General features: G+C 42.3%; 1 protein-coding gene across 1 annotated transcript; it reads right to left on the bottom strand.

The window, feature by feature from the left end:
• Positions 1-13,147: 13,147 nt before the first annotated feature.
• tlcd3bb (TLC domain containing 3Bb) lies at positions 13,148-19,607 on the bottom strand. Its single transcript, XM_041238719.1, has 5 exons — positions 19,595-19,607; positions 18,532-18,592; positions 15,456-15,666; positions 14,800-14,895; positions 13,148-13,510 (listed from the first exon to the last, which is right to left on the bottom strand). Exons 1-5 carry the CDS (start codon positions 19,605-19,607, stop codon positions 13,148-13,150), a joined length of 744 nt encoding a protein of 247 aa, XP_041094653.1.
• Positions 19,608-20,000: the final 393 nt, after the last annotated feature.

Raw genomic sequence — 20,000 nt, 5'->3', positions numbered from 1 at the left:
CCTAGTTCATATTGGATTCTAGCAGTGTTATTATTATACACGGCATCCTAGTTCATATTGGATTCTAGCAGTGTTATTATTATACACGGCATCCTAGTTCATATTGTATTCTAGCAGTGTTATTATTATACACGGCATCCTAGTTCATATTGGATTCTAGCAGTGTTATTATTATACACGGCATCCTAGTTCATATTGTATTCTAGCAGTGTTATTATTATACACGGCATCCTAGTTCATATTGTATTCTAGCAGTGTTATTATTATACACGGCATCCTAGTTCATATTGTATTCTAGCAGTGTTATTATTATACACGGCATCCTAGTTCATATTGTATTCTAGCAGTGTTATTATTATACACGGCATCCTAGTTCATATTGGATTCTAGCAGTGTTATTATTATACACGGCATCCTAGTTCATATTGGATTCTAGCAGTGTTATTATTATACACGGCATCCTAGTTCATATTGTATTCTAGCAGTGTTATTATTAAACACTGATATAAGTTCATATTGGATTCTAGCAATGTTATTATAACCCTGTGAAAGCTGTGTAAATTGAAGCCTTTCGGCTAAGCCGCCCGGATAAAAATAATGTTAATAATAATAATATAATAATAATAATAATAATAATAACTCCCGCGTAAAATTCTTTCGGCGGATTATATTTTTAATTATTATGAATTATTATTATTAAATCGATCGTCGTTTATATTTTGTTTATTTTTCGTTGGGTTGTTTCAGCCCGCAGTTCCCTGAACATCCACAAGAGGGCGGCAAAGGTCACGACGGCAGCGTGGTTCGATTACCCTGATGACGCGGCGCAGAGGATCACTCAGGTTTACGCCTACATCGGGGAGAGAGCCATGCCTGACGTCACATGTGAGTCCCATTCACAGACACATGGAAAGCCAACCTCAACCTGGTCAAAAGACCTGTTGTGTGTTTAGTACGCGTTGCAAATATTTATTTCTCATTTGACTTTAGTGTTGTGATTCTAATTAGTACACCTACTAATCTGGCCAATCAGATCGCTGAAAATGAAATGAGAACCAATGAATTTAAAGAAAATGTTACGTGTCATAAATAGTCCAGTTAAAAGTTGACTTACATTTGCCGTCCCGGCCCAGTTGAGGCAGTATATGGGCTTAGGTAAAGTGTAGTGAAATCAACAGTCCGAAGGTCACTCTTGAAATCAGGACTGGAAGGATGTGTTGCAGCAAGAAAGCCTCTGTTAAGAAAGGGGAACGCGACTAAAAGGCCAAAATATGCGCAGAGGACAGAATCTGGACTGTGGAACGGTGGTCAAAGGTGCTTCGGACTCTTGATTTGATGGACAGCGACGCCTGTGCCTCCTGCCAGCTCTGTTGTCAATTCAACGCTCGTCTTCTCTCTGCTCCTGAAGGATATTATCTTCAAGTCTCGCTCATCCTTGTTAGACAGCTTTTCTGGGCTCTTCCAGTCCTGGGCGTGTCAATCGCAGATGGTGTTTCTCTGTGCTTGTTGATTATGCTTCAGATCCCACACCTTGAGAATGGAGCGATGCGAGCGACTTCAACTCAGCGTGTTTCCTTCCTTATGCGAGTCAAGGCTGTTACAACAGTAGAAAACACTAGTGGAGGCTTTGAGAAGATTGTTGATGCTCATAATGCATCAGAGTAGAAAAACGCAGCCTGTTTGAGACTTTTGCACAGCAGTGTGTGTGTATATATATCATTTTTATATATCAAAAGAAACTTCTCACTATTATAACACATTTATTTTTGAAAATAATATAAATTATAAATTATGGACGTTGACGAAAATTTTTTGGTTTCTTGTTAATCATGCTTGACCATGACAATCAACTATCTCACTAATTAGGTGATTAAGTGCTTCAGTCATAGTGACTCAAGCTCTTAATCACCTGATTAGCGAGACAGTTGATTGGACACTGGATATGGAGTGATTTCAGCTGTTGAATTGCAAGCTTGAATAAAAGCAATAAAGAAAACCACAGAAAAAAACTCAACACGCCACGTCTGTGAAGAGAGCAGCGCAAAAGGCACTATATTAAATACAGGTGAATGGATATGGATTGTTTTTCTGTCAGTAAATAAATAACTAACGTCTCTCCCTTCCTCCCCTCCTCTCCCAGTCCTGTGGGCTAAATACATCAAGCTGGTTACCTTGCTGGTGTTCATCTGTGCCCTGCTGGCAATGGTGGCAAATCTCATTTTCACCATGTGAGTATAAATCACCCCGTCGTTCTCTATTATTATTATTATTATTATTATTATTATTATTATTATTATTATTAAATTGGCAGTGAGTGGGCAGCGCAGTGGCTTACAATCCAAGGAAAAACAGTGTGCCGGTCCAGCGCAGGGTTACGTTCGAAGGATATTATAATTGCGCTTAGCATCATCGAATATAACAGTCACGTTTATAGTCAGCAAATAATAACACTGCTAGAATACAATATGAACTAGGATGCCGTGTATAATAATAACACTGCTAGAATACAATATGAACTAGGATGCCGTGTATAATAATAACACTGCTAGAATACAATATGAACTAGGATGCCGTGTATAATAATAACACTGCTAGAATACAATATGAACTAGGATGCCGTGTATAATAATAACACTGCTAGAATACAATATGAACTAGGATGCCGTGTATAATAATAACACTGCTAGAATCCAATATGAACTAGGATGCCGTGTATAATAATAACACTGCTAGAATCCAATATGAACTAGGATGCCGTGTATAATAATAACACTGCTAGAATACAATATGAACTAGGATGCCGTGTATAATAATAACACTGCTAGAATACAATATGAACTAGGATGCCGTGTATAATAATAACACTGCTAGAATCCAATATGAACTAGGATGCCGTGTATAATAATAACACTGCTAGAATCCAATATGAACTAGGATGCCGTGTATAATAATAACACTGCTAGAATACAATATGAACTAGGATGCCGTGTATAATAATAACACTGCTAGAATACAATATGAACTAGGATGCCGTGTATAATAATAACACTGCTAGAATCCAATATGAACTAGGATGCCGTGTATAATAATAACACTGCTAGAATCCAATATGAACTAGGATGCCGTGTATAATAATAACACTGCTAGAATCCAATATGAACTAGGATGCCGTGTATAATAATAACACTGCTAGAATCCAATATGAACTAGGATGCCGTGTATAATAATAACACTGCTAGAATACAATATGAACTAGGATGCTGTGTATAATAATAACACTGCTAGAATCCAATATGAACTAGGATGCCGTGTATAATAATAACACTGCTAGAATACAATATGAACTAGGATGCCGTGTATAATAATAACACTGCTAGAATCCAATATGAACTAGGATGCCGTGTATAATAATAACACTGCTAGAATACAATATGAACTGGGATGCTGTGTATAATAATAACACTGCTAGAATCCAATATGAACTAGGATGCCGTGTATAATAATAACACTGCTAGAATCCAATATGAACTAGGATGCCGTGTATAATAATAACACTGCTAGAATACAATATGAACTAGGATGCCGTGTATAATAATAACACTGCTAGAATACAATATGAACTAGGATGCCGTGTATAATAATAACACTGCTAGAATACAATATGAACTAGGATGCCGTGTATAATAATAACACTGCTAGAATCCAATATGAACTAGGATGCCGTGTATAATAATAACACTGCTAGAATACAATATGAACTAGGATGCCGTGTATAATAATAACACTGCTAGAATCCAATATGAACTAGGATGCCGTGTATAATAATAACACTGCTAGAATACAATATGAACTAGGATGCTGTGTATAATAATAACACTGCTAGAATCCAATATGAACTAGGATGCCGTGTATAATAATAACACTGCTAGAATACAATATGAACTAGGATGCCGTGTATAATAATAACACTGCTAGAATACAATATGAACTAGGATGCCGTGTATAATAATAACACTGCTAGAATCCAATATGAACTAGGATGCCGTGTATAATAATAACACTGCTAGAATCCAATATGAACTAGGATGCCGTGTATAATAATAACACTGCTAGAATACAATATGAACTAGGATGCCGTGTATAATAATAACACTGCTAGAATCCAATATGAACTAGGATGCCGTGTATAATAATAACACTGCTAGAATACAATATGAACTAGGATGCCGTGTATAATAATAACACTGCTAGAATACAATATGAACTAGGATGCCGTGTATAATAATAACACTGCTAGAATCCAATATGAACTAGGATGCCGTGTATAATAATAACACTGCTAGAATACAATATGAACTAGGATGCCGTGTATAATAATAACACTGCTAGAATACAATATGAACTAGGATGCCGTGTATAATAATAACACTGCTAGAATCCAATATGAACTAGGATGCCGTGTATAATAATAACACTGCTAGAATCCAATATGAACTAGGATGCTGTGTATAATAATAACACTGCTAGAATACAATATGAACTAGGATGCCGTGTATAATAATAACACTGCTAGAATCCAATATGAACTAGGATGCCGTGTATAATAATAACACTGCTAGAATCCAATATGAACTAGGATGCCGTGTATAATAATAACACTGCTAGAATCCAATATGAACTAGGATGCTGTGTATAATAATAACACTGCTAGAATCCAATATGAACTAGGATGCTGTGTATAATAATAACACTGCTAGAATCCAATATGAACTAGGATGCCGTGTATAATAATAACACTGCTAGAATCCAATATGAACTAGGATGCCGTGTATAATAATAACACTGCTAGAATCCAATATGAACTAGGATGCCGTGTATAATAATAATACTGCTAGAATCCAATATGAACTAGGATGCCGTGTATAATAATAACACTGCTAGAATACAATATGAACTAGGATGCTGTGTAATAGCATCTTGGTATACTTGATATTTACTGACACGACACAATAATAATAACACTGCTAGAATACAATATGAACTAGGATGCAGCAAGTTAGAATCACAGAGAGTTATCTCTACAGTGACAGCAGTGCTATAGTGCAAGGATAGCGCATCAGCTGAGGGTCCAGTGACGTGGTGCTGAGGTCAGGCGAGTCCAGCGCAGAGCAGGGGGGGCGGATCAGAGGGGGGGGGGGATCTTGAGGAGGCGGTGGAGGGCAGTGAGAGATGGAGCCTTCCTGAATTCTCTGGACTGACTGTGTGTCTGTGTGTGTGTGTGTCTGTCACTCACCTGGTCATTCTTTTTTCTCCTTTTCTCAGAAACATGTTGACCTGAGACAACGGAACAACGGGCAAATTTCATTTTTTTTTTTTTTTTTTTGTAAATAAATAATGAATTAATAAAATGTCTTTTTCATCATATTGGATGTCAGACTTTATATTTGTGTGTGTGTGTGTGTGTGTGTGTGGTTAAACGAAGCTCAGTAAACTAACACAGACACCAAGAAGAAGGGATTATATTGTAGCGTCAAACTGAACAGGATTGTGAGGCTCTTTCTCTCTGTCTGTCTGTCTGTCTGTCTGTCTGTCTCTCTGCAGCTTTAATGAAATTATGTCACATGGCCCCTTTGTTCTTCATTGACCAATCATATCACAGCCACGGTAGTTAGCTAAGCAGCTCAATCAGCAGGCTGCTCCTTCAGCCAATCAGCAGGAGGTGAAGAGATCAGCTAGTGCTAAGGTGGGCGAGGCTAGGTCTGGAGTGTGGGGAGTGGAGGCGAGTAGCCAATCAGAGGACATCTGGTTGTGAGACCTATTTTTGCTGCAATATGTGTGTGTGTGTGTGTGTGTGTCTCTCAGTGTCTCTGTGAGTGTCAGAGAGAAGGAGTGGGAGGCGAGGCTCTGTTTACGTGGGGAGTCTGGATCCAAAAAACGGTTAGCACCTGTGACCAGCACACAGAGGTGTCATCTGGTGGTGAGACTAAGAGGTCTCTCTTCCTCAGAAGAGTGGGACTATTTTTGCACGCAACATGTGTGTGTGTGTGTGTGTGTGTGTCTCTCAGTGTCTCTGTGAGTGTCAGAGAGAAGGAGTGGGAGACGGGGAGTGTGTGTGAGAGAGAGTGAGGGAGAGAGAGAGAGAGGGAGGAGAGTGAGAGAAGAGAGAGGGAGAGGGAGAGAGGGGGAGAGAGAGACAGAGAGAGATTGAGGAGGGAGGGGCACAGAGGGGCAGTGTGAGGGAGGAGGAGAGAGATAGGAGGGAGAGGGAGGGAGGGTGAGAGGGGGAGTGTTAGAGAGAGAGAAGAGAGAGAGGGAGAGAGATAGAGAAGGAGAGAAGGAGGGAGAAGAGAAGGAGGGAGACGGATGACAAGTGAAATAAAAACCAATCACAAGTAGCTGTCTTCGTTTGGTTTGTTTTGTGTTTTTTTCATTGATTATTGAAACACGATGCCGGTAATACAGACACATTTCCAAACATTCTACATGAATACAGCTGGACACAAGAAATGCTACTCATTGTATTTCTAAATTGATTATTCTCCAGGCAAACTAAGAATACTGCTTATAGTTTTTGGAGTAATACTAGTAATAATAATAATAATAATAATAATAATAATAATAATAAATAATATCTTTACTTGCAGTTCCAATCCTGCGCCACTAGATGGAGACAGAGCGCTCACAAGTCAATATAACATTTCCCATCATGCAATGCTTGGGAGAGCTATTCAGTAATACTGAAGGTGAGAGAATGGATTTTAAAGATGGTCAGCGCTCCTTTAAAGGGAGGGGTCAGTGATCATGTTAATAAAGCTAATAAGAGGTGAGAGAATGGATTTTAAAGATGGTCAGCGCTCCTTTAAAGGGAGGGGCCGGTGATCTTGTTAATAAAGCTAATAAGAGGTGAGAGAATGGATTTTAAAGATGGTCAGCACTCCTTTAAAGGGATGGGCCAGGGATCAGCTTAATAGTAAGCTAATAAGAGGTGAGAGAATGGATTTTAAAGATGGTCAGCGCTCCTTTAAAGGGAGGGGTCAGTGATCATGTTAATAAAGCTAATAAGAGGTGAGAGAATGGATTTTAAAGATGGTCAGCGCTCCTTTAAAGGGAGGGGCCAGTGATCATGTTAATAAAGCTAATTAGAGGTGAGAGAATGGATTTTAAAGATGGTCAGCGCTCCTTTAAAGGGAGGGGCCAGTGATCCTGTTAATAAAGCTAATAAGAGGTGAGAGAATGGATTTTAAAGATGGTCAGCGCTCCTTTAAAGGGAGGGGCCAGTGATCATGTTAATAAAGCTAATAAGAGGCGAGAGAATGGATTTTAAAGATGGTCAGCGCTCCTTTAAAGGGAGGGGCCAGTGATCCTGTTAATAAAGCTAATAAGAGGTGAGAGAATGGATTTTAAAGATGGTCAGCGCTCCTTTAAAGGGAGGGGCCAGTGATCATGTTAATAAAGCTAATAAGAGGTGAGAGAATGGATTTTAAAGATGGTCAGCGCTCCTTTAAAGGGAGGGGCCAGTGATCCTGTTAATAAAGCTAATAAGAGGTGAGAGAATGGATTTTAAAGATGGTCAGCGCTCCTTTAAAGGGAGGGGTCAGTGATCCTGTTAATAAAGCTAATAAGAGGTGAGAGAATGGATTTTAAAGATGGTCAGCGCTCCTTTAAAGGGAGGGGCCAGTGATCATGTTAATAAAGCTAATAAGAGGTGAGAGAATGGATTTTAAAGATGGTCAGCGCTCCTTTAAAGGGAGGGGTCAGTGATCATGTTAATAAAGCTAATAAGAGGTGAGAGAATGGATTTTAAAGATGGTCAGCGCTCCTTTAAAGGGAGGGGCCAGTGATCCTGTTAATAAAGCTAATAAGAGGTGAGAGAATGGATTTTAAAGATGGTCAGCGCTCCTTTAAAGGGAGGGGCCAGTGATCATGTTAATAAAGCTAATAAGAGGTGAGAGAATGGATTTTAAAGATGGTCAGCGCTCCTTTAAAGGGAGGGGCCAGTGATCATGTTAATAAAGCTAATAAGAGGTGAGAGAATGGATTTTAAAGATGGTCAGCGCTCCTTTAAAGGGAGGGGCCAGTGATCCTGTTAATAAAGCTAATAAGAGGTGAGAGAATGGATTTTAAAGATGGTCAGCGCTCCTTTAAAGGGAGGGGCCAGTGATCATGTTAATAAAGCTAATAAGAGGTGAGAGAATGGATTTTAAAGATGGTCAGCGCTCCTTTAAAGGGAGGGGCCAGTGATCATGTTAATAAAGCTAATAAGAGGTGAGAGAATGGATTTTAAAGATGGTCAGCGCTCCTTTAAAGGGAGGGGCTGATCCTGTTAAAAAGCTAATAAGAGGTGAGAGAATGGATTTTAAAGATGGTCAGCGCTCCTTTAAAGGGAGGGGCCAGTCCTGTTAATAAAGCTAATAAGAGGTGAGAGAATGGATTTTAAAGATGGTCAGCGCTCCTTTAAAGGGAGGGGCTAGTGATCATGTTAATAAAGCTAATAAGAGGTGAGAGAATGGGTTTTAAAGATGGTCAGCGCTCCTTTAAAGGGAGGGGCCAGTGATCCTGTTAATAAAGCTAATAAGAAGTGAGAGAATGGATTTTAAAGATGACCAGCGCTCCTTTAAAGGGAGGGGCCCAGTGATTTAAAGTTAGCCCTGTCCCCCATGTTCCATGGACTCCACATACACAGTTCCCTCTGGGCAGTCTATGTAACACCATTTTAAGATTCAAGGGGGTCTCTATAACCTGCGACCCAGGATGTAAGTTTGGAGTAAGATAACTGATAGAGTTGTTGCCACTATAAAATAAACAGGCTTAAATCGGCACTATGTCAAAAAAGTTAAAATGACGAAATTTTTTTTCAATCCTTCAGTCAAAACAAAATAAAAATAAAATGTTTTAAAAAAAAAAAAAAACTTGGGGAATATGTTTTTAATTCAGAAGTCAAGCAAACAAAAAAACCCAAACATTTTGAGTTTACACACGGTCCCGAAAGCGCTACAAGACAGTGAAAGACGCTCCCTTAGCTCTTCAACCTCCCCCCCTTTCCATCCTTCTCCCTTTCCTGTTCCAGTGACATGCGCAAGATGACCTGGTGTATCCTGGGAGATGTAGTCCACAGCAGTTTCCCGGTGAGTCTTTTTTTTGTAGTTCTTTAATTTTGTTTGAACAGTTGGAAAAAAAATCCAACGTGGAATTTTTTTTTTTAATCCCAAATTATTCCAAGTAGGAAAAATCCAGTGACTGAAGTCTCAGATATTCCCAGTTCCTGCTTTTCCTTTTGCTGCTAAAGTATCCAATTCAAGAGAATGGACGGAGTCAGCTGTCAATAGCTATATTAATATTTACAGGAGATATCCCAAAAAGTCATTCCGAAATCCGAGATCCAAAGTTCCATTCCTTTCCACGGAAAAAAATAAATAAAAACAATTCAAACCGTTCCTGGAATTTCTTATTTTCCCTCCCGGTTCAAGCAGGATCTGTGGGATTGACCTGTTTGTAAGATTTACATTTACAAGAAACGTCAAGCAAAATGACTCTCCAAAAGTTAGGATGATTCTAAGTGTCGTCTGTCTCCCTCAAATCATCTTAGTGTATAGCAGTTTGATCCAGTCCTGGTTTCACTAGGAGTTTAATAATCAGACTCCCGCTGCACAGCAGTGTGATCCAGTGATGTCTAGGCAACAAGCTCAGGTGTGTCTGATTATTAAACTCCTAGTGAAAGCAGGACTGGATCACACTGCTGTGCAGCGGGAGTCTGATTATTAAACTCCTAGTGAAAGCAGGACTGGATCACACTGCTGTGCAGCGGGAGTCTGATTATTAAACTCCTAGTGAAAGCAGGACTGGATCACACTGCTGTGCAGCGGGAGTCTGATTATTAAACTCCTAGTGAAAGCAGGACTGGATCACACTGCTGTGCAGCGGGAGTCTGATTTCCAGATCTGTGAACAGTTTAAATGCTTTGACGTTGACTTTGTGAGTGCAAAACCGTCACTCTCCAGAGACATTTAACTGTAGAGTGGAGAGGATTTATTATTATTATTATTATTATTATTATTATTATTTATTATTATTATTATTATTACACATGCTAAATAAACATTATATTTCCTTCTAGATTATACTTTTTTTTTTTTGGCTGAACATTACAAGCTGAATTTTTGCAGCTGACAAATTTAAAATAATTTAAATAAATTAAACAATCGAGAAATAAATTAAGAATGAAAGAAATAAACACAAACAAACAGATCAATAAATAAAAAAAGATGAATAAATCATGACTTTGTACGAACATAAGATTCTGTAGGTTTCTCTAGAAATCAATGCTGCTCTCTCCTTCCCTCTCTGTCTGTCTGTCTAGAGACAATATCAGGGTCTAGTGCTGTATATTATAAAGACATTTCAGAGGGCTGGATCTCATCAATATCAGGGTCTAGTGTTGTATATTATAAAGACATTTCAGAGGGCTGGATCTCATCAATATCAGGGTCTAGTGCTGTATATTATAAAGACATTTCAGAGGGCTGGATCGCATCAATATCAGGGTCTAGTGCTGTATATTATAAAGACATTTCAGAGGGCTGTGTCTCATCAATATCAGGGTCTAGTGCTGTATATTATAAAGACATTTCAGAGGGCTGGATCTCATCAATATCAGGGTCTAGTGCTGTATATTATAAAGACATTTCAGAGGGCTGTGTCTCATCAATATCAGGGTCTAGTGCTGTATATTATAAAGACATTTCAGAGGGCTGGATCTCATCAATATCAGGGTCTAGTGCTGTATATTATAAAGACATTTCAGAGGGCTGGATCTCATCAATATCAGGGTCTAGTGCTGTATATTATAAAGACATTTCAGAGGGCTGGATCTCATCAATATCAGGGTCTAGTGCTGTATATTATAAAGACATTTCAGAGGGCTGGATCTCATCAATATCAGGGTCTAGTGCTGTATATTATAAAGACATTTCAGAGGGCTGTGTCTCATCAATATCAGGGTCTAGTGCTGTATATTATAAAGACATTTCAGAGGGCTGGATCTCATCAATATCAGGGTCTAGTGCTGTATATTATAAAGACATTTCAGAGGGCTGGATCTCATCAATATCAGGGTCTAGTGCTGTATATTATAAAGACATTTCAGAGGGCTGGATCTCATCAATATCAGGGTCTAGTGCTGTATATTATAAAGACATTTCAGAGGGCTGGATCTCATCAATATCAGGGTCTAGTGCTGTATATTATAAAGACATTTCAGAGGGCTGGATCTCATCAATATCAGGGTCTAGTGCTGTATATTATAAAGACATTTCAGAGGGCTGTGTCTCATCAATATCAGGGTCTAGTGCTGTATATTATAAAGACATTTCAGAGGGCTGGATCTCATCAATATCAGGGTCTAGTGCTGTATATTATAAAGACATTTCAGAGGGCTGGATCTCATCAATATCAGGGTCTAGTGCTGTATATTATAAAGACATTTCAGAGGGCTGTGTCTCATCAATATCAGGGTCTAGTGCTGTATATTATAAAGACATTTCAGAGGGCTGGATCTCATCAATATCAGGGTCTAGTGCTGTATATTATAAAGACATTTCAGAGGGCTGGATCGCATCAATATCAGGGTCTAGTGCTGTATATTATAAAGACATTTCAGAGGGCTGGATCTCATCAATATCAGGGTCTAGTGCTGTATATTATAAAGACATTTCAGAGGGCTGGATCTCATCAATATCAGGGTCTAGTGCTGTATATTATAAAGACATTTCAGAGGGCTGGATCTCATCAATATCAGGGTCTAGTGCTGTATATTATAAAGACATTTCAGAGGGCTGGATCTCATCAATATCAGGGTCTAGTGCTGTATATTATAAAGACATTTCAGAGGGCTGGATCGCATCAATATCAGGGTCTAGTGCTGTATATTATAAAGACATTTCAGAGGGCTGGATCTCATCAATATCAGGGTCTAGTGCTGTATATTATAAAGACATTTCAGAGGGCTGGATCTCATCAATATCAGGGTCTAGTGCTGTACATTATAAAGACATTTCAGAGGGCTGGATCTTATTAATATCAAGGTCTAGTGCTATATCCCTTATATTGATACAATACAGCCCTCTGAAATGTCTTTATAATACACAGCACTAGACCCTGATATTGATGAGATCCAGCCCTCTGAAATGTCTTTATAATATACAGCACTAGACCCTGATATTGATGAGACACAGCCCTCTGAAATGTCTTTATAATATACAGCAGTAGACCCTGATATTGATGAGATCCAGCCCTCTGAAATGTCTTTATAATATACAGCACTAGACCCTGATATTGATGAGATCCAGCCCTCTGAAATGTCTTTATAATATACAGCACTAGACCCTGATATTGATGAGATCCAGCCCTCTGAAATGTCTTTATAATATACAGCACTAGACCCTGATGTTGATGAGATCCAGCCCTCTGAAATGTCTTTATAATATACAGCACTAGACCCTGATATTGATGAGATCCAGCCCTCTGAAATGTCTTTATAATATACAGCACTAGACCCTGATATTGATGAGATCCAGCCCTCTGAAATGTCTTTATAATATACAGCACTAGACCCTGATATTGATGAGATCCAGCCCTCTGAAATGTCTTTATAATATACAGCACTACACCCTGATATTGATGAGATCCAGCCCTCTGAAATGTCTTTATAATATACAGCACTAGACCCTGATATTGATGAGATCCAGCCCTCTGAAATGTCTTTATAATATACAGCACTAGACCCTGATATTGATGAGATCCAGCCCTCTGAAATGTCTTTATAATATACAGCACTAGACCCTGATATTGATGAGATCCAGCCCTCTGAAATGTCTTTATAATATACAGCACTAGACCCTGATATTGATGAGATACAGCCCTCTGAAATGTGTGTGTGTGTGTGTGTGTGTGTGTGTGTGTGTGGTGTGTGTGTGTGTGTGTGTGTGTATGGGCATGTGTGACCCGGGCGTGCGTGTGCAGTGTGTTGCACAGTTTTCAATCAAAAAAATTACGTAACTTATATAATATAGCTATATATATAGATATATATCGATCACGCTATATAGATATATCTAGTATTATATATATATATGTATACATGTATATATTGTCATGACCACGTGATGACTGACCCCTGCTCTATAGGACTGTACCCCTTTTCTGAGACGTGACCGTTCCTGTCCCTCTCCTCTTTCACCTCCCTGGGTTTGGGGGTGCCCCCTGCGCCCCTCTTGAAGAGGCGGAAGGCGCCCCTGCAGATCAAAGAGAACCAGTAGACCTGGGGGGCCATGAGCAGGGCGGCCCCCAGGTTGTAGTACAGCGGGATGGCTAGAGGAACGCTGTGCAGGGGGAGCCCCGCGTGGCGCGCATACGCCCAGTACATGTAGGGGAACAGCAGGATCCGGCAGCCGAAGAACGTCAGCAGCATCAGGGCCCCGTTCACCTTGTGAAGGAGGGTGTGCTGCTTCTTATACTGAGAGGAAAGAGAGAGGAGGAGAGGGGAGGGGGGGGAGAGGGAGAGGGGGAGAGGAGGGGGAGGGGAGAGAGGGACCCTGTCCACTGTTTCCCCTCCCTCTCTCCCTGTCCCCTTCTCTATTCCCCTGTTTCCCCCCTCTAGGATCACCCGCTCTCCCCTCTTTCTTGAAAGCCATGGGAGGGAGAGGGGAGAGTGGGAGTGAGAGGGGGAGACAGAGGGGATAGTGAGAGGGCGTGAGGGAGAGGGGAGAGTGGTAAGGATAGGGGGTAGGGGAGCGGTGGGGAGAGGGGCACGGGTAAAGAGAAAGGGAGTGGGGGAGAAAGAGGGGTAAAGGGAGAGGGAGGGAAAGGTCGAGGGTGGGGAGAGATGAGAGAAAAATATATATTACCTAAAAACGAGGTGTTAATAAGGTGTCTTATTGTGTATCTCAGTGTGTGTCTCAGTTTATCTCAGTGTGTCTCAGTGTGTCTCAGTGTATCTCAGTGTGTCTCAGTGTGTGTCTCAGTGTGTCTCAGTGTATGTCTCAGTGTGTGTATCTCTGTGTGTGTGTCTCAGTGTGTGTCTCAGTGTGTCTCAGTGTGTCTCAGTGTGTCTCAGTGTGTCTCGTGTCTCAGTGTGTATCTCAGTGTATCAGTGTATCGGTGTGTGTTTCAGTGTGTCTCAGTGTGTCTCAGTGTGTATCTCAGTGTGTGTCTCAGTGTGTCTCAGTGTGTGTCTCAGTGTGTCTCAGTGTGTCTCAGTGTGTATCTCAGTGTGTGTCTCAGTGTGTGTCTCAGTGTGTGTCTCAGTGTGTGTCTCAGTGTGTCTCAGTGTCAGTGTCTCAGTGTGTGTCTCAGTGTGTGTGTGCTCAGTGTGTCTCAGTGTGTCAGTCAGTGTATCTCAGTGTATCTCAGTGTGTATCTCAGTGTATCTCAGTGTATCAGTGTGTATCTCAGTGTATCTCAGTGTATCTCAGTGTCAGTGTGTGTCTCAGTGTATCTCAGTGTATCTCAGTGTGTCTCAGTGTGTATCTCAGTGTGTCTCTGTGTGTCTCAGTGTCTGTCTCAGTGTGTATCTCAGTGTGTGTCTCAGTGTGTCTCAGTGTGTGTCAGTCAGTGTCTGTGTGTGTCTCAGTGTGTGTCTCAGTGTGTGTGTGCTCAGTGTGTCTCAGTGTGTGTCTCAGTGTGTGTCATGTCAGTGTGTCTCGGTGTGTCTCAGTGTGTATCTCAGTGTGTATCTCAGTGTGTGTCTCAGTGTGTCTCAGTGTATGATGAGAGTGTTGCACAGTGTGGCTGCATCTCTCTCACCTGGATCAGGATCTTGCCCAGGCACACGGAGGGGGTGCTGAGCTCAGCCAGGAACATGCAGCCCTGGAAGAAATCTCCCTTCCCCTGCCTCCAGAACTGAGGAGAGAGAGAGAGAGAGGGAGGAGATTGAGCTGCAGAGCACACCCCCCCCCCCCACACACACACACACACACAAAACACACACACACACACACACAAACACACACACACACACACACACAGAGACACACACACACACACACAGAGACACACACACACACACACACACACAAAGAGACACACACACACATAAAGACACACACACACAAACACACACACACACACACACACACATAGACACACACAAACACACAGGAAAACACACACACACACACGACACACACACAAGAAGGGACACACCACACACTACGTCACCCATAAAGAGAACCAACACACAGACACACACGCCTTCCACACGGAAACACACATGCACAGAGCTACAGAGACACACAGACACACATTTGCATAGAATTACATGCACAGAATTACAAAGAGACACACAGTGAAACACAGATGCACAGAATTATAGACACACACACAGAATTACAGACACACAGAATTACAGACACACAGACAGACAGGCACACACACAGCTGGTTGCTAGGCAGGGTAGTTACCACGGAGACGGGGAAACAGACGGTCACCATGACGACGTGGTGCAGCACCATCATGAACTCCTTGCGCAGGTAGCTGAGCAACGCAGAGCCGACTCCTGACCCCTCATGACCCTTGACCTGCTGCTTGTGCCGGTAGCACATGAACATGGCGTAGATATCATAGACGAAGTAGGGAACAGCAAAGAGGATGTAAGAGCTGGTGAGCCAGTGTCTGAGAGAGAGAGACAGAGACAGAGAGAGAATAAAGACTACAGCCCCCACAATGCACTGGTACCCTGAGATTACAGCTCACATAATGCACTGCTGCCCTAAAACAGAAGGCCCCTGGCAGGATTGTGAGGATCTGTCTGTCTGTCTGTCTAGCTGTCTGTCTAGGGGAGGAAGAGGGAGAGAGAGGGGAAAGTGTCTGTCTGTCTGCAGCTTTAAGGGCCAATTTCTGGGTTCTCCCTCCCCCTCTGCCCCCCCCCCCCCCTCTTCTATCTCTGTGATATGTCTATGTGAAACTCAAGGTTACTCAATGGCAGATCGGTGTGGAAGGAGACACCAGAGGCTTGAAACCCTGTAGCTCCAGCAGCTATTAATACAGAACCTGTTAATCGCATTGGAGCACATGACACGGGACACAGCGTCAAATGGACTACACTTCCCAGTGTGCACCACTGCCACCCCTGGGACTACAGCCCCCACAACACACTGCACCTGCTATTTGTACAGATACTAATCAGACTAGTTAGAGAGAGAGAACTACAGCAGCTACCCAACACAGCAGCGTCTATAGAAAGCTGTAATCTAGTGCGCTGGCATTGCCTGCTGTGTGCTGGGCAGAGCCTGGCTGTGCTATGCTGTACACAGGGCAATGCTGGCAGGACCGCACTGTATAACACTGATATAAAACCCTGGACAGAACTACAGCAGCTACCCAACACAGTGGCGTCTATAGAAAGCTGTAATCTAGTGTGCTGGCATTGCCCGCTGTGTGCTGGGCAGAGCCTGGCTGTGCTATGCTGTACACAGGGCAATGCTGGCAGGACCGCACTGTATAACACTGATATAAAACCCTGGACAGAACTACAGCAGCTACCCAGCACAGTGGCGTCTATAGAAAGCTGTAATCTAGTGTGCTGGCATTGCCCGCTGTGTGCTGAGCAGAGCCTGGCTGTGCTGTGCTGTACACAGGGCTATGCTGGTGGGACCTATAACACTGTAACACAGAGACAGAGAGGGTATTACAATAGTGACTGGATATCGAACATTAGACATCCATTAACATTGTGACCACTACTGTCTGACTAGTCAAAAACCACAAACCCACTTTTGATCTCAAACAGCACTGCAAATCTCTCACAACAGGCCATTGGGGCTTGAATGCAGCCAGGCCCTCACAAGAAATCCCTCTGATCCGCTGTCACAACGAAGGAAGCAGCTACAGATCTGTTCCCCATCCATTTTGTCGACTAAACGATCTTTCGAGGGAAGTCCGTTTCTAAGAACCCTAAAGCTGCTGAACTAAAGTAACCATACTTATATACTGTGTCCTGATTTTTACCAGACCTCTCTGTGCTTTACAATGCTTCCCTATGCTTTACCAGACCTCTCTGTACTTTACAATGCTTCCCTGTGCTTTACCAGACCTCTCTGTGATTTACAATGCTTTCCTATGCTATATCATCCCACTCTGAACTTTACAATGCTGCCCTCACGAAATGTTGGTATTGGAGCGGACACGAATGTTTACTGAAGGGAGGGTGCGAATCTATGTCTGGAGAGATATCGAAATGTTACGCACCTTTCCCTTGTTTTACCAGACCTTTCTGTGCTTTACAATGCTTCCCTATGCTTTACCAGACCTCTCTGTGCTTTACAATGCTTCCCTATGCTTTACCAGACCTCTCTGTGCTTTACAATGCTTCCCTATGCTTTACCAGACCTCTCTGTGCTTTACAATGCTTCCCTATGCTTTACCAGACCTCTCTGTGCTTACAATGCTTCCCTATGCTTTACCATACCTCTCTGTGCTTTACAATGCTTCCTATGCTTTACCAGACCTCTCTGTGCTTTACAATGCTTCCCTATGCTTTACCAGACCTCTCTGTGCTTTACAATGCTTCCCTGTGCTTTACCAGACCTCTCTGTGCTTTACAATGCTTCCCTATGCTTTACCAGACCTCTCTGTGCTTTACAATGCTTCCCTGTGCTTTACCAGACCTCTCTGTGCTTACAATGCTTCCCTATGCTTTACCAGACCTCTCTGTGCTTTACAATGCTTCCCTGTGCTTTACCAGACCTCTCTGTGCTTTACAATGCTTCCCTGTACACATCTCTTCTCTAGGAGCCGCTGTCTGTTCTGTAGACCATGGCAGCACAGAGATTACAGCGTATCCTGAGGGCTCTGTTTTCATAGGGAGCAGCGATCCAGAGAGCGCCGTGACGGGGGAGTGACATCACCACTGGCACTCTGAAGGGAAAACGCTTTCTTCAGCAGAACTGAGTCTTAGAAAATGAAATGAATTGCCCCGAATGCCATTCTAGATACTCGGATTGGTTTTTATCCTCACCCCTAACCTTAACCCATAACCTTAAACCTAACCCTAACCCTAACCCTAACCCTAACCCTAACCCTAACCCTACCCCTAACACTAACCCTAACCTTAACACATAGCCCTACCCCTAACACTAACCCTAACCTTAACACATAGCCCTACCCCTAACCTAAGATTGGATTGCCCTAACCTTAACACATAGCCCTACCCCTAACCCTACCCTAACCCTAACCCTAACACTGTTGGTATTGCCCGAATTGTGATCCTAGTGATGGGGGATGTGCATGCGTGTGGGAATTGTGTATGTCAGTCGTTGCGGATTGGGATTGTGCTCGGTGGCGGTGCGGTGGCGGATGGGATCACAATTCCATCCACAGTCAGCGTGGTGCGTGTGCGTGTGCGTGTGCGTGTGCGTGCGCGTGCGTGTGATGGAATTAAGAGTTGTTTCCAATCTTCAGCTCAGTGTTTGCATTCTCTCTGGTGGCCCATCTTTATGCAAAAGATATGCATCTCTACAACAGCAGTAACAGACTCACTGGTCCTCGATGACGTCATGGCAGGAAGTAGCAATGATGTAACCAGCAGTAGATGCCGGTACTACCGAAACTTAGCTGCTATGGTTGGAACCGTTTAGAGGGGGGGGAGGGAGAGAGAGGGAGGAGAGAGAGAGAGAGAGAGAGAGAGAGAGAGAGAGAGGAGAGAGAGAGCGGGAGGGCGCCCCCCGGAGGGAGACGGAGAGGAAAAGTTGGTCCGCTTTTCTCTAATGAGAGAGGAAAAAGGCGAGGAAGTGGAGGGGGGGTGGTAAAAAGAGACACTGGGAGGGGGGAGGAGACGAGGGGAAGGAGCGAGGGGTATAAAGGGGAGAAGCAGGAAACCAAAAAAAGAATATGTGGAGGAAATCTGGAGGGGCGAAAAAAGGGCACAAGGGGGGAAAGGTTGAGCGGTGGGAGGTGCGAGGGTATTGCGGAGTTGATGATCTAGGCGACTTACGGGGCAAAAAAAAAACAGAGGAGTGAAGAGGGGAGAGGAGGGGTGATAACGTAGGGCGGGCGGAAAAGAAGGAAGAAAGGGAGGGGGGAGGACAGTTCGCGTGGGAGAAAAAGGAAAAGGGGAGAAAAAAGGCTATGGCTGTGAGGAGCTTTAACGGGAGAAAGAAATGGGGTCATGGACTGGGAGTCGGAAAACTGGAGGCAGTTAAAGGAAGTCTGACATAAAGGAGGGTAAGGATATTACTCTTCCCTAAGATTAATTATGTCCAGGTTTATGGGCTTAATAACATTCAACGCTTTCATTATAGTAAAACTAATCATACTGTGAGATCGTAGAGTATAAACTGAAATATACTATATATATATATATCTATATATATAGATATCTATATATATATATATATATATTATATATATATATATATATACTATACGTAGATATATATAGATAGAGTACATGCCTAGATTATATATTATATCAGGACAGTATATAATTATCGTACTCCTAATTATATTTATAATCAGGACAGGCTCCTGAGTTTCAATAGCCATAGTTTTATATATTATACTGGACTGTGGCTCCAGCAATGATTCAGACAGCCCCCCTGACTTTCAATAGCCATAGTTGTATCTATTATATTGGACTGAGAAACAGACAGACAGCCAATAGACAAAAAAGAAAGACAAACGGATAGCCAAGTTGCTATACTGGGAGGTCAGTCAGACAGATCGACAGACAGGTGGACAGGTGCTCGGAAATGCCTATATTAAGCATGCCTCATGCTCCAATCCCTTGTGTATGATCTGCAGGCCTGTGTATTAATGCGAGCGCTCTATATATCATCATACAGCTGACATTCAGGACAGGACAGGGATACATCAGGGGGTGGAGGGAAGACGAATTTGATCTCGATTTCCTCCACTGGATAGCCCGGGATAAGAGATTCAGAAGGAATTATACAAACACGCACGCACACACGGTAAAGAATTATAAAATATATATAGATCGTGTTAAC

This window comes from Polyodon spathula, chromosome 50 (assembly GCF_017654505.1).
Source record: "Polyodon spathula isolate WHYD16114869_AA chromosome 50, ASM1765450v1, whole genome shotgun sequence".
Classification (NCBI taxonomy): Eukaryota; Metazoa; Chordata; class Actinopteri; order Acipenseriformes; family Polyodontidae; genus Polyodon; species Polyodon spathula.
This window is presented reverse-complemented; position numbering and strand designations above follow the sequence as displayed.